At 48.3% G+C, this 15,045-nt stretch overlaps 1 protein-coding gene across 4 annotated transcripts in view; it reads left to right on the top strand.

Moving 5' to 3' along the window:
* The first annotated feature begins 4,561 nt into the window (after positions 1–4,561).
* Positions 4,562–15,045, top strand: part of LOC144121600 (uncharacterized) — a 31,573-nt gene continuing 21,089 nt past the window's right edge. Inside the window, exons 1-2 of one of the 4 annotated variants that reach the window (XM_077654898.1) lie at positions 4,562–4,711; positions 7,361–7,465. In XM_077654898.1, coding sequence (XP_077511024.1) covers positions 4,655–4,711; positions 7,361–7,465 — 162 coding nt within the window. In that variant the 5' untranslated portion in view covers positions 4,562–4,654. Of the gene's footprint in view, positions 4,712–5,120; positions 5,276–7,360; positions 7,466–15,045 lie in introns of those variants that run through there. The other 3 variants (XM_077654899.1, XM_077654900.1, XM_077654901.1) reach the window with 3 other exon arrangements.

The following is a 15,045-nucleotide window of genomic DNA, read 5'->3' as shown; positions in this document are numbered from 1 at the left end:
CGGGTGGGCAGCTAAGATATTTAAATACCTATACTGAAAGGGCGTTGACTCACACTGGCGGAAAAGAACCAGGAAGCTAACCAGTAAGTATGCCAGACACGAAGACGGAGAAAGAAAGAGCATTAAACGAACGGTTAAAAGCGCGGAAGGTAAAAATTGGATAGATTCAATGAAAAACAAGCGCAGTGTAAAAATATATCGATACTGGAAAAAGGCAGGTTAGTAAGGAAGCGTGTTATGATAACTCAAGAGGCAGTGTCATACTCTTTGAAGCTCGGTCAGGGTGTCTTAGAACGCGCCGCTACAAAAAGAAATTTACCAAAGAAGAAGACACATGTGCTGTGTGCGGTAAATATACAAAAACAATAGCACACCTTATACTAAAATGTGATGTTATCCATCCCGATGGCGATGCAGGCACAGTCAATCTTTCTGAGGCCCTAGGGTTTAGAGATAACAATAGTCACGTAAATAAATCTGTGGTGGAAATTAGCAAAAACGATTGGAAGATTGGTGGCTCAAAAGCAGAGGTGAGATAGGTTAGAAGTGTAGGAAGACGTATTTAAAGAAAATGGCAAATTTTAATAAATCACAACACAGTTAAAGAAAAAAATAAAGGAGAAAAATGGCGGTGATTTAGCTCTGCTTAAACCTGGAGTGACGCGATAGCTGGCCGAGTGGAACTTGCTCAGTTCAAATGCAGCAGCTGCTCCGCAACACGTGGCTGCTCACGTGACCAACCACTTGCCCACGTGGCGGTGCTGGCGCAGCACGCTGAAGGCTATCGCTACAAAAAGAGCTGCCGTATAGTGGTCGTCTGCGGAAAATTTCGACCACCTGGGGATCTTTAACGTGAACTGACATCGCACAGCCCACGGGAGCCTTTGCGTTTCGCTTCCATCGAAACGCGGCCGCCGCGTTCGGGTTCGAACCCGAGTGCTCCAGCTCAGTAGACGAGCGCCTTAAACACTGAGCCACCGCGGCGGTTGCTATCGTCCCCAGGTGGTCGAAATTATTCCGGAGCCGTCCACTACGGCACCTCTCTCTCCTTTTTCTTTCGCTCCCTTTATTCCTTCCATAACGACGCGGTTCGGGTGTCCACCGGGATATGTGAGACATTTCCTTTCCCCGAAAACTAATTTTCATGTTAATTTTTTCGCAAGCGAACGCAATTTTGAGGCTGAAAAAGCGTTAGTTCAGTGACCGTTGCTGCAGGAGCAGTCCTTCAGAATAAGGTTTTTTTTTTTTCCCCCGAATGACGGTGTCATGCGCATCGATCTGTTCCCGTAAACTTAACAGCGCAGACACAGAAAGTCGACCGCGCGCGAAGTGAGGTAGCAACTGGAGAAACCAGCACTCGCGGAAGCGACAGCGTCACCTTGGTATGTGCCCACGGTTGGGATTCTCATCTCTTAGCTCAGGGATGTCAAGGTGACAAGGCCGGAATTGGTCCAGAGAAACGACTACACAAGGAGTATAGTGTATAGTAAGCCTGTTGACAAGGCCAGAAGGGCATTAAGAGAGAGAGAGAGAGAGAGGACCCCCTTCTAGAACACTGTATAGAGAGACGAGGGCCAGATGGCCGTCAATCAATCCAAAAGGAGTCGTTGTCAGCACGTTGACAACGCCAGATGTTTCGAAATTTGTGCGCGTGTTGAAACACCACGAATCAACACACAGGTAACGATTGGATAAACCAAGCGCCTTGACTTCTCACTCCACCTGATCCAAGGCGCCCGTGTGCTGTGCGATGCAAGTGCATGTGAAAAGATTCACAGGTGGTCGAAATTATTCCGGAGCCCTTCACTACGGCCCCCCACCTCTTTCTTCTTTCACTCCCTCCATTATCCCTTCCGTTAACGACCCAAGGTAACTGCGTCCTTCGAAAAAATTGGCGGTGGCTTAGCTCTGGTTAAAGCCGGAGTGATGCGAAAGCTACAGCTGGCCGATTGGAACTTGCTCACTCCGCACCACGTGACCAACCACGTGACCACGTGGCGGCGCCGCCACGCTGAAGGCTCAAAATGCTACCGTAATGTAGCTATCGCTACAAAAAAGCTGAGCATGGTGGCAACTCCCACCACCCCGTTTCAAAGGGGATGCTCCTCCCTTCCATCCATCCGTCCCCCGTGCATTACCATTCACCCTTCCGCACCGCTAGCCCGAACAAAGCACTTCCCACTGCACCGGGACAAAGGAGCGTCTCCCCCTTCCAGCCTGGCCTGCCTTGCCATACAAAGCACAGCCGGTTGGCAGTAAGCGGATTAGGAAAGGAGCCAGGCTTTCGCACCGCTTTCTGGAACCAACGACGGCTGCCGCTTTGACGTCGATGCCAACTGTGCATAGGCGCAGCCATGTAAATAATAACAATAATTGGTTTTTGTGGAAAGGAAAATGGCGCAGTATCTGTCTCATTTATCGTTGGACACCTGAACCGCGCCGTAAGGGAAGGGATAAGGGAGGGAGTGAAAGAAGAAAGGAGGTGCGGTAGTGGAGGGCTCCGGAATAATTTCGACCACCTGGGGATCTTTAACGACCGCGGCGGCTGCGTTTTTATGGAGGAAAAACGCTAAGGCGCTCGTGTGCTGTGCGATGCCATTACAGGCCGGAAATCATATAATAAGCCGGAAATCGTATAGCCTAAATTTTACGCCCATGCAACGCCGTTGCTTTTTATTAGAGCTTTAGAGAAGTCGACCCACAACTTATGCCATGGACCTGATTTGAACATTTCTCCATTCTGCCTGCTATCCTTTATTTCCGCTGCCCCAGCTCAGGTGCTTAATTATCGATGGCAGATGCCGGGGCTAGCAAAAATCTTTTCCTTCCTTTTTACTATTATTTTTAATAAAACCACTACCACCACCCCCACCACCATGGTTCTGGCGCTCTTTCGCTGAATATTCTCCTTCCCCACAATCATTTATTACCTATCATCATCATCTCACTACCAGCCTTTTTCTTACACCAACTCCGTTTTCCCGAACTTCGTACTGGCTTCGAATAGAACGTACGTCTGCTATTTTTCTGCCTAGTGGTTTTTGTATTTTAAATATTACTCGCGTATACTCTTCAAACAACGGTGGACGTGATATGTATCCACATCAGCGTACCCTCCTCTTTTTTAAATCACTTGGTGCTGGCCAAGAACTCGAAGAAACCGTCTGCTGGGTGCTACTGCCTACACAAAGCAAAGAAAGATCACCAGCGGCGAAAATCTAACTTCGTTTCACCTCCATCGAAATGTTAAGGCGCCCACGTGCTGTGCGAGGTCAGTACCCGTGAAAGATGTAGTAGTAAGTGGTTTTATTAAATTAATAATAAAAAGGAAGGAAAAGATTTTTTCTAGCCCAGGCATCTGCCATCGATACTGAAGCACCTGAGCTGGGGCAGCGGAAGTAAAGGATAGCAGGCAGAATGGAGAAATGAAATGAAAGAGGTGAGGGGACCGGAAAAGAGGTAATATACACAAACTATTTACAGAATAAGAAATGTGTGAAAGATCCCCAGGTGGTCGAAATTATTCCGGAGCCCTCCACTACGGCACCTTTCTTCCTTCACTCCCTCCTTTCTCACTTCCCTTACGGCGCGGTGCAGGTGTCCGCCGATATGTGAGACAGATACTGCGCCATTTCCTTTCCCCCAAAAACCAATTTTCAATATGTTTTCAGAATTTACACCTTCGCAAACATAATAAGCAATTAATAATTGTAATAATAATTGCGAAAAGAAATGACGCAGTATCTGTCTCATATATCGTTGGACACCTGAACCGCGCCTAATAAGCAATTCCGCGTGTATGTTTTGATGCTGCTCGTAAACAAGCGATACCTAGTTGCACGAAGAGGCGCCCTACCCGCACTTGTAGGGCGAAACGTCAAATAGTAAAGTTGTGCTCCTAATAGTAATAGTTGTGCTCCTGCAGCATTTTCCCCGCCACTGTCTTAACGTACAAAGCAAAAAAAGGGCAGGTGTTCAACATGGCTTGAACCTAGTTATACGAGCGAAAGATCTGTTAAGCATGGTCTCCACTGTCTGAAATCAAATGTCAAGATCAAGTACCCAATGGGCATAGTCATATGATCACGTGGTCATACTACCATAGCTTGGGCAATACAACCACACAGTTAATTTCGGTTTGACCTTGTGAGGCATTGAAGGTAATTTGCTTATCCACATCGAAATCGGAAGTTGTACCCCGAGGAGTAGACCTTCCGCTCTAAAAAAAAAAAAAACGCCAGTGGATCACTCTAAAAACTGCTCATGCAGTTTGTTTCCTCTCACCATGCCCGACACACAGCTGCCAAAAGTCTGCTTGCGCCCCGTCTGAGTTCATTTCGACAGTTGCCTCTTCCCTGGCACCAGCGTAGAGGCAGGTGCGTGACCGATGACGTCTGCTTTACCAGCTACACACGCGGAGGCGACAAAAGCCGGCTCACGCGGGCCATTGTTTACAACGGCTGGGCTGGCCGGATGGCGCGTGGAGGTTTCAAAAGGCGCGCCAGCGGCACGTGGTTCACTTGTGCACCACAGGTGACGCGGCCAATCGTATCACGTGACCCACGCTGTCCTTCAAACTCGCCGTGAGTGGCTAGTGTGTTGGTGGGGCAATCCGGAGTGCCGTTGTAGGTAGCGGCACACGTTCGTGAAAAACATGTCGGAAAACAATCCGGACAGCGCGGTCGACGATCGCGCCGCACAAGAGACCAAGGTGAGCAATGCCGGCGATCCGTGCCGGCGCGGAATCGACGCCATCCGGCGTTGCGATGGGGGCCGCCACCGCTCTGCGTGCCAACAACAGGCGACCGTTTCTCGAACCCCCGACGTCGTGGTCACGCCGGGGACGGCACGTGTCAGATCTCACGTCCGCCTTGCGAGGATCGGACCCTCGAGACCGGCTTCTCGCGTTTCCCTTGTGCCCGAGGGCGGCTTTCTGCGCGGTGTGTCCGGCTAAGCGATTGGAATTGAATCCGTCGTTCGGACAACGTCCATAATGGCGGGCGATTCGTGGAGAGCGGGAGTTTGATGCGAACCTAGCGCCATCTTCCGTGTCCCATACGAGACGCTTCTCGTTGTCATGGCTACGCTTCTTGCGGCACTGATCTCTCGTCCAGTCTTGTCTTTTCATCGGCTGCCGGTCGTAGGCTAGGTGCCATTACTGCAAGGGCTCATCCCGGCGGCCAGTGTACCGGCGATTGGTGAAATAACCTCATTGTACGCACTTTCTCTGCTGTATTAAAGTGCAGAGAGCGCCATGCGAGTGCGCAAGCCATTGGTAAGTAGTATTTTGTCATTCGGTGTGTACCTGAATGTCTCGATGCGTAGGCTTCGTTATGCGTCGCGCGCGGGCTCCGAACGAGACGCGGATTTTCATCGCTCCCCATTCTTCCTAGCTGCGGTTTCACCGCGGGAAGAAATAAAGACTCGGGAGCTTTCCTTTCACACGTTTTCTTTGGCGTCGCCGTTTAAGCGCGATTTCGACAAGCCTGAGCCATTCGCATGATGTACTGCTGCTTGGCGTCTCGATACTTGCTGGGTGCGAGGCTGCAGTATCTGTGTTTTGGAACGTTTATCCCGCCTTGTCGCGCTAACAAGTGCCTGTCCGCGCGATCTCACCTAAAATGACAGGAGTGCTAACCAGAGTCTGTAAGTTGCACGTGGCAGACGCAGCTAGGACGGTGCACTACTACGGACGAGGTACGCGTGTACAACGCAGAGCGACCAGCGGGGTTGAAGACATTCGAAACGCCGGAAGCGGGGCGCCGATGGCTGGAAAAACGAATAAATGTGGCATCGGGAGGGAGAAAGATAGTTTTGCATGATAATCCTCCTTTGTGGGCGTGTAAAAGTGGAGTTTTAAGACATCGCTTTGTGTAGATCAGTTGCGTGGCGGGTTTCAGCCACATAGACACGGTGTGCGCAGTTTTATGGCTAATGTGCCCGATTTTTATCGATAGAGCCGTACACTGGCCGCAAAGAAACTGCGATGAATGGTCTTGGCCGCTTATAAACGCTACTGTTGGCCGATTTTTTTTTTCGCACATTGAAGCTGCGCGCCGACACAGCTGCACAACCATTGAGCTCAGTTTGCCCCACTGAATTCCCAGGCGGATCTTGGCAGGAAGGCTGTCTTTGAGTACAGTCATAGGCACTCCATGAGCTAATTTGGAAGGGACGCTTATGCAAGGTGCTGCAATTACACATGTGGACGCAACCTAAATGCCATTAGAGACCTTGTATACAAAACACAATGTAGTACAAGTGGTTAATGGCAGCATTTTTTCGGCACGCTTAAGAGTAATTGCAGTGCCACCTGGGACTGTATGGTGCCATGCTGCTAACCTCAAGCAAACAGGTCTTTGTTAGTAGCACAGCAACAGCTTGGATTGGCCAACTTCCAGAACGATTTATCAGTGCTTACATCCCAGTTAGGCTAGAAAATGGTAATTTTTTAAGCACTTGTTGCCAGGTGATGTTTCAGACAAACAGTTTCGCTCATAATGTGGCCTTACCCCATTTATCATTCCTGCCAGTTTTGGGCTTTTTGCTGTTTTCTCCTGTACAGCTGGCTCAGATGTGTTGTTGCAGTGAAATTTTATCAGACAAGATGGTGTGAAGCATTCATTCATATGTTCCCAAATATCAATGCTGCACATTACAAATTGTTCCTAATATACCACAAAAGCCCTGGCAGTGGTTGGGTCTTCAGAACTTGAATGCCGCTGCAGAACACAGAAACACTTGAAGCTTTTTGGCCCGGTTTTACAAATTTTCCTCTCTTTTTCATCACCTTGTTATCGAGCTCTTGCATCAGTGGCTCTGTTGCTGCGGCGTTCTTTTCACTGAGCGCAGGGCTATGGGCTTGATGATGGCTTCAGTGGCTGCGTTTCGATGAGGGCAGCATGGAAAGACTGCAAGCTGTGCACCAACACTATGGTGCAAAAAGAGCAGCTGCAGGTCACCATGACAAATCTGGTGTGCTCTGCTGTGCTATTGCTCATAGCCCACAAGGTAGCCTTAGGGTGTAAGGTGTGCGCATTTTTTTCTCCTGCCAGCGATAACAGGCAGCAGTGAGCCCTGGCAGTGTTGTGCTTTGCTGCAGGGAGGAGTATTCGGCTGAGCACCATTATTGGCGTTTGACAGTGCAGGGGAATATCATTCACTTGAAATCACCTAATTCGAGCTGGCGCTTCGATTCCATCGAAAAAAAGTCAGATGCATCAAAGAGGCTCCCCTACGTTTCAAGAAATTTCCAGCCACATGCGAGTTTGGACTGTTAGGGCTTGCCTGTAACTGCCCAACGTTTGCGGCTGGGGGATATGCTGATTTTAAGACTTCAGTGTTGTCCCCTCCCGTGCAGAAGCAGGTGGACGTCGAGGCCCCTGCTGCAGATGCCAAGGAGGAGGACGAGACCAATGGGGATGCTGCCTCGCCTGCCAAAAAGGCCAAGGGCGAACCGGCTAGGGTGAGTGCCCAAACCGTTCTCTTCTCCGGCTGGTTGACATCGCACGGGCCAGTGATTTGTGGTGCTGACTCCGCTCCATAGAGCACTCATTTTACTCACCACTCTCTTGCATGAATGCAAAAGCAGTTGTGGGCGACGTTAGTTTTGATCAGTTGTTTCATTTCGTTTTTATTTGATTAGCTTTCGTCCAACTATAGCATCACAGAATGGGTTTCCTCACCTTCTGTATGGCTCTTCCTGCTAGGATAAATTTCCCAGGAACGATCGTGAAAAAAAGGTGACATGCGCTTTGAAATAGAGCGTATAAGTGGTACTCTTATGCTCGGTGCCTTCTTTTTCTTGGCAGTGCAGGGAAGACTACAGGGGTGGCGTACCCTTAACTGGTTAATTCCTCCTAATAGTTCAGCCGCACAACGATGTGCCTGGCCGCCTAGTCTGTTGCTTTCTTTGTGGCACCTTCATTCCATGGCCGCGACGGCTGGTGTCATCTGAGGAGACTTCGTGTAACCAGGCATGCCTAGCAGGTTGTTTGTAATTGCAAAAGTTATTTCCTTTACTTCGTAATGTTGAAAGCTGGCAGTTGTTCTAGAAATATGCCTTAAATAACGAGTATTGACGATTACTTTGTTTTAAGAGCAAACTAATAAGTGCAAGTGGGGACTATATTCCACTGTTTAAGAACACATGGTTTGTTTTCGGCTCCATAGCTTCCGCATCATTGCCAGAAAAAGCTGTCGTGGATTTTAGTACTTGCTGTGACTGATAATTGACTTCTCTTCCACAGCCACTGTGATCTGCATTTTAAAGGCACATCAAGAACAAATATAAGTTGACCCATATGACGGATCACCTTATTCTAACTACGAAGTGTTTACTTCTGCTGAAAACTGAGCTTTCATAACCTAGAAAAAGCTAGAAAAAAACTCACAGGACGGTTACAACTACATAGTGAGAGATTCAGTGATAGATGTTTAGGCATTTAGTTTTGGGGACATTTTGAGGTTTAAAAGATAGTGACCTCATATCGCACTGGTGTAGTGGTCAAGTGATGCACCCCTGCACTGGCAGGTGGCTGTTCCTAACAGAGTCACCCGTAGGCTTATGGGACCCAGGCTGACTGTGGTATAAGATGAGTGTGTCAATAGCATCCACCATGTCATTAACGCATCCGCCGCTTATGTTGATGACGACAATGGCGGGCGCGCAAGCCAGGGACAGGCGTCTAAAAGCTATCACTGCAAAACTAGTAGAAGTAATGAAACTCAGGGTCACTACCACCAGCTGATTTTGCAAGTTAACTTGCATTTGTTCAGTTTTTTGGGCACGGATGGCACGGGCGGAGCTACATTGCTATAGACCAGATTCTTTTACCCTCGCATGCAGGCTGTGGGAGCACTCCTACTCTCGACACCAGCCGCCATCTGTCGGCGCGCGCGGCACGTTGGACTGCGGTCGGGTTGCGCCGGCGGCGCATAGAATGTGTGTTTTGTGCCCATTTGTGCCAAGTGCTTTATGGCCGGCAGGCAGGATTAAGAGCACATTGGAATTGAAATTGCATGCTCGCTGTGCACATAATACGTGATACTGACCAAAAAACTTTTCTCTGTGATGGAACACCAAGACGGTAGCGATATAAGCGCGAGCGCATGCTAATCGCCGGCACAATTAACGTGAATGTCGAACTATATGTCATGATTAACGCATCAGTTTTATCCCTGTAATAAAGCAAAGACCTCCTGCAACACAACCACGCTGTGGAAGCATGCTGGACAACGTTTTTCTAACGCCCGAAGGGAAGTAAATCGCTGCTATATGCAGGCGCAACCGCGGAGCTGCCGCCGCCCCGCAGTCCCCAAAGAAATGCCCGCAACGCGGTGCGCCAGTCGGTGGAAAATGGCCGCGCCCGAGAGCGGCTCTGGATTCTGGTTTATACACTGCACAAAGCTGCGGCCATGTAGTCTTTTTTGGTGTAGATGGCATAACTTTGAATCGAGTGGGAGAAAAGCTTTTAAATGCATTTAAAATTTGTTTTTTAGCCAATAAATGTGTTTCGCAGCTGGACAAACATACCCCTGTAAGAGGTGTTGAATCTATTTTCACTTTCAACAAAAAATTTGGATGGAGTTTTCTTTGGTGCCCTTTTAAGATCGCAACAGGGACGCCGGAAGTATATTTTCAAGGGGGGGTGGGCACGAACAAGTTTTTTTACTTGTTTTTTTTGTCTATATAGCTAGGTTTTTCAGATATTACAATCCAAGTTTGGCTTGAGAGAGAACAATTAACTGCGTGAAAAAAATTGTTTTCCTTATGCAGTGTTTCTTTGATCGCTAGATGGTGCATATTATACAATCATTAACAAGAAAAAATTACAAAATGAATTTTCAGTGCGCACATATTTATTGACATTTGACAAATTTACATATTTAGGCATTCGCGCATGAACAACACCATAACATAAAACAACAGTTTAAATACCACAATACAAGCAAACGTGCTATAGTACATGTATACAGTTACCAATAATGAATGAAAACATCTTCGACGGCAGTCCGTCTGGTTGGGTTCTTGAGATGGTTGAGAGAAAACTGACGCCAAACAATATATTTAACTTTACCCAACGTTCCGGGACCAACTCGGTCCTTTCTTCAGGCGGCACTAAAGTGTACCAGCAGCAGCAGAGGGTTGCTGCCTTCGATCTTCCTTTGTTAGCACGTGGCGCATTCCACGGCCAAGACGCTCGGCTCACCTTCTCGAAGGCTATCTGGTGGTCGCCACCTGGGGACGCGCCTTATTGTCGAAACAGGTTTGTGAGCCACGTAGATTCCATGTTTTCCCAGAATGCATGCAAGCGCCTCACTGGTTCTCCTCACATATGGAAGCACAACGCACGCGCGTTTCGTTGTTCCATTGTTGGCTGGCCCCCCTATCCTCCGAGCTTGACGGCGACCAATGCGTTGAATAAAGCCACGTGTGTAGCCATTCTTCACAAGGTCTGCGAGAACAGTGGCTGCTTCTGCTTTTTCTCCCCTTCGGAGGAGCAGATTGACTTGGCTATTCTAAGGAGAGAGGAGACGACGGATCTCTTGTTGCTAGTAGGATGGTTGGAATTAAAATTTAGGTAGCGGCCGGTATTGGGTTGGTTTCCTATAGACACCGAACTTTAGATCTGCCCCTTTTCTTCTTATGAAGATGTCCAGGAATGGCAAAGGGCTGTTCATTTCTCGTTCCATTGTGAACTGAATAGAAGGCTCGACTGAGTGGAGGTCCCCCTATCCTCCGAGCTTGACGGCGACCAATGCGTTGAATAAAGCCACGTGTGTAGCCATTCTTCACAAGGTCTGCGAGAACAGTGGCTGCTTCTGCTTTTTCTCCCCTTCGGAGGAGCAGATTGACTTGGCTATTCTCAGGAGAGAGGAGACGACGGATGTCTTGTTGCTAGTAGGATGGTTGGAATTAAAATTTAGGTAGCGGCCGGTATTGGGTTGGTTTCCTATAGACACCGAACTTTAGATCTGCCCCTTTTCTTCTTATGAAGATGTCCAGGAATGGCAAAGGGCTGTTCATTTCTCGTTCCATTGTGAACTGAATAGAAGGCTCGACTGAGTGGAGGTCCCCCTATCCTCCGAGCTTGACGGCGACCAATGCGTTGAATAAAGCCACGTGTGTAGCCATTCTTCACAAGGTCTGCGAGAACAGTGGCTGCTTCTGCTTTTTCTCCCCTTCGGAGGAGCAGATTGACTTGGCTATTCTCAGGAGAGAGGAGACGACGGATCTCTTGTTGCTAGTAGGATGGTTGGAATTAAAATTTAGGTAGCGGCCGGTATTGGGTTGGTTTCCTATAGACACCGAACTTTAGATCTGCCCCTTTTCTTCTTATGAAGATGTCCAGGAATGGCAAAGGGCTGTTCATTTCTCGTTCCATTGTGAACTGAATAGAAGGCTCGACTGAGTGGAGGTCCCCCTATCCTCCGAGCTTGACGGCGACCAATGCGTTGAATAAAGCCACGTGTGTAGCCATTCTTCACAAGGTCTGCGAGAACAGTGGCTGCTTCTGCTTTTTCTCCCCTTCGGAGGAGCAGATTGACTTGGCTATTCTCAGGAGAGAGGAGACGACGGATCTCTTGTTGCTAGTAGGATGGTTGGAATTAAAATTTAGGTAGCGGCCGGTATTGGGTTGGTTTCCTATAGACACCGAACTTTAGATCTGCCCCTTTTCTTCTTATGAAGACGTCCAGGAATGGCAAAGGGCTGTTCATTTCTCGTTCCATTGTGAACTGAATAGAAGGCTCGACTGAGTGGAGGTGTGCAAGGAAATTTTTGACCTGCAATGTCTTCAGAATGCAGAAACAGTCGTCAATGTAACGAATGAACTTGGAACGACAGCAGTGCTTTCTCTTCGATGGCCTCTGTCGTCAGGTTGGCAGCAGTCACCGAGATCGCTGTGCCCATGGCAGTACCGCTGGTCTGCTTATAAAATTCTCCTTTGAAGCAAAAAGCTGTGCTGCTTAGGCAAAACTCCAAAAGCCGGCAGAGTTCTTCTGGGTTCAGGCTCGTCCTGGTACCTAGCTCAGCGCCTGCTTCGAGGGCTTGCTTCTTTGCGGACACGGCAAAGGGCACAGGAACGCTGGTAAAGATCGAGACCACGTCGCAGGCGAACCGCTGCAGCCGTTGTCTTGGGCGGTTCTGTGGGTGTCAGTGCCTCATCATGATTCGTGCGCATGCAGTGCAGAGAAATACGTTTACCTTTCTGTTCACCACGAAACCTCGGACACGTTTTGGTTGTTCGGCGTGCATCATGAATCCTTCGCACAGCAGCAGTAGGGCCGTTGTTGGTAAGGCAGCAGTGATGGTAGTGCTAGCCGTTGCGTGTTTGATCACGATGGTAAAAATAGAAATGTCTTTACAGACATGAAAAAATGCAGGGAGGAAGCGGTACTGGCCCACTTTGTCAATTGCTTTGCAGCGGATGGTGCGGTTTTCGGTGAGCTGTCTTTGTGAACCATCACTTGGTCTCAGAATCACAGCTGCTGATTGCAGTTGCCGGATTTGATACGCAGAGGAGCCGGCACAACGTGGGCACCGATGCAATGCTGCATGTTAACTGAAAAAAATTATTGCTGTGGCATATGGTAGTATGTGCATTGAGGTACCTGATTATGATGTATGAGATAACCTCACATTTTCATGTCCCTACTCGGTGGTTTCGCTAGCTATGGCGTCAGGCTGCTGAGCCCAAGGATGTTGGATTGAGTCGCGGCCGTGGTGGCCGCATCGCAATGGAGAGCAAATGCAAAAACCTCATGGGCTGTAGGTTGTATGCGCACATTGCACCCATTTGGCCAAGATTAATATGGAGTCCTTCGCTATGGCGTCTCTTATAGCCCATGCACAGCTTTGAGTCACAATACCTGCCTTTCAGATTTAAATAAACTATATACATGGATGTGTGCGAAAGTTCCCAACTGGTTTATGGAACAATTCCCAGTTGATTCCAGCTGTAACCAAATGGAAACCAGTTTGAGCAGTTCGACTAGTCACATTTTAAATGCGAACTGTGCTTTTGATTCATTTTGGAAATTTATTGTATGGCAAATAAGGTTTCATATACATACGTCAACTTAGGGCCTGTGTACAGCTGTGGTCCAAGGAGAGGGCTGAGCCGGTTCATGTTGAACGGTACGACGAAACAACGCTGACGGACGGGACGGAAGAGGAGACAGGCACATGTGCTCGTGTCTGGTGTCTGTGTCCTCTTCCGTCCCGTTTGTCAGCGCTGTTCCGTCGTAACGTTCAGCTGTGGTTAATAGTCATTTGACTATATGGTTTACTTCTGAGCCTTGAAATGAAACTTTAACATCTCCAGAGACCAAAATAAATGGGGAGGTTGAGGGTCTTCTTCACATTGCTCAGATTGCTTCAATTCTTCCACCACACGGCTCAAACACGAACCATTTCATGTGGACTGTCAAGGGTTTTTAAACGGGATATCTGAGCTCAATGTTTCCAGTTGCGGATAAACACACCTTATGTTATTTGGACGCACTGCAAAGCAATGTTGCAGAAATATGAATTGTCTTTTGACAAGGAATATATTTGGCTGAAAATAAGACTGAGCCATGGCAATAAAGAAAACAAGCACCATGGGTTCTCCGTTCCATACTAGCCCACCGCTGTGGTTGATGATGACCTGCAGCGCTGTTAGTACTTGCATTTAACCTGCATGTCTAACCAATTTTCTATTTCAAAAGGAGCAAGACTAAGCAGGCATACTCAACTATAATAATAATGTCAGCGCAGATAGAGCGGTATATACCCGAATAAGCCCCCAAAAAGGCTGGAACTGTCCACGGAGGTTGAAAAACGGCGCCGGCCTTCCTTGATCGCGTTACAAGCTTCCGCCAAGCTCCCTAAAGGTCGACTCCCAAGGGCCTTCCCAAGTGCTTCTTTATATATAGCCACTGGAATGGACCACTTTTCCAGAAACGTTCTGCGCATGTGCTAAGCCTCCTCGTCTGCCAATTTTGACGACTGAAGTTTTTAATAAGAGAGGAGTTCGCTGAACGTGCTTTTCCACGACGTCCCCCTCGATGCTACAAACTACTGCACAATAATGGAATAATGGAACAGTTGGAAAAATCTGCAAGTCAGCTTTCCGCAAGGCTTGTTTTCCAACCAAAAGTTCTTGTTCTGAGACGACACTCTCGCATTCTTCGTGCAGTCGGGCTCCCCCTTCTGAGTAACTTGCTGGAATATTGCCATTAGACTTCCAAGATCAGCCGAACAGCCCACCAGCCACATCGCGACGACAAAGATCGGTCTCCCCCTTTTCGTGCGCCACGCTGAGTGTTGACACATCAGACTCACATAGACGACGGTGATTGGGACTCCCAGAAAACTTCCCTTCACATACGTTAATGGACTTCGCCAGTCTTTAACAAAGGGAAAGCGAAGCCAGCTTCCTATTTCTGCTACTACTGCGAATTGGTACCTGCGCCAGTGTGTTTTTATTGTTAAAATCGCCGTTCTGTGAAAACCAAAATGAGGGCTAGCACTCTAATTTGTGCCTGTTCCAGAGACTTGGGGATGTCTTCAACGTGTAGTTTTCTACTGGGGCGTTATGAAAACGCAGAGGCCATAAGTTAGGTTACAACAAAAAAAAATGTAACCAAGGCAGGAATTCAGGGGGACGGGGGGGGAGGGGCTGAGCCCCCTTATGAAAATACTTGGGAGGGGGGGGGGGGGCGGGGGGGGGCTTTTTCGGCGTCCCTGGATCCCAAGGTTGTGGGTGTGATCCTGGCCGCAGTGGTGGTTATTTTGTTGGAGGCAGCATAGAAAAATGTCCGTTTAAAAACTTGCAGTATTATGCAGTGGATGATTGAATTTGAGGCCACCATACTGTCTTGTAGTGGTGACGGCTGTCCAGGCAGTGAGGAAGACAGCAAAAAGGAGGCTTCCAAAATAAAACTGTTTATTGGGCTGACTTGCTCCTACAATGTACTGAATGACTTGGCAGTGGCGAAAGCAACAAGCATGCTCGGCAACGTCGAACAGAATGCCTGCCATACTCAACTGCACTGAAT

Source organism: Amblyomma americanum, chromosome 2 (assembly GCF_052857255.1).
Source record: "Amblyomma americanum isolate KBUSLIRL-KWMA chromosome 2, ASM5285725v1, whole genome shotgun sequence".
NCBI classification, from domain to species: Eukaryota; Metazoa; Arthropoda; class Arachnida; order Ixodida; family Ixodidae; genus Amblyomma; species Amblyomma americanum.
Note: the sequence above shows the minus strand (reverse complement) of the source record. Positions and strands in the feature narration are given on the sequence as shown.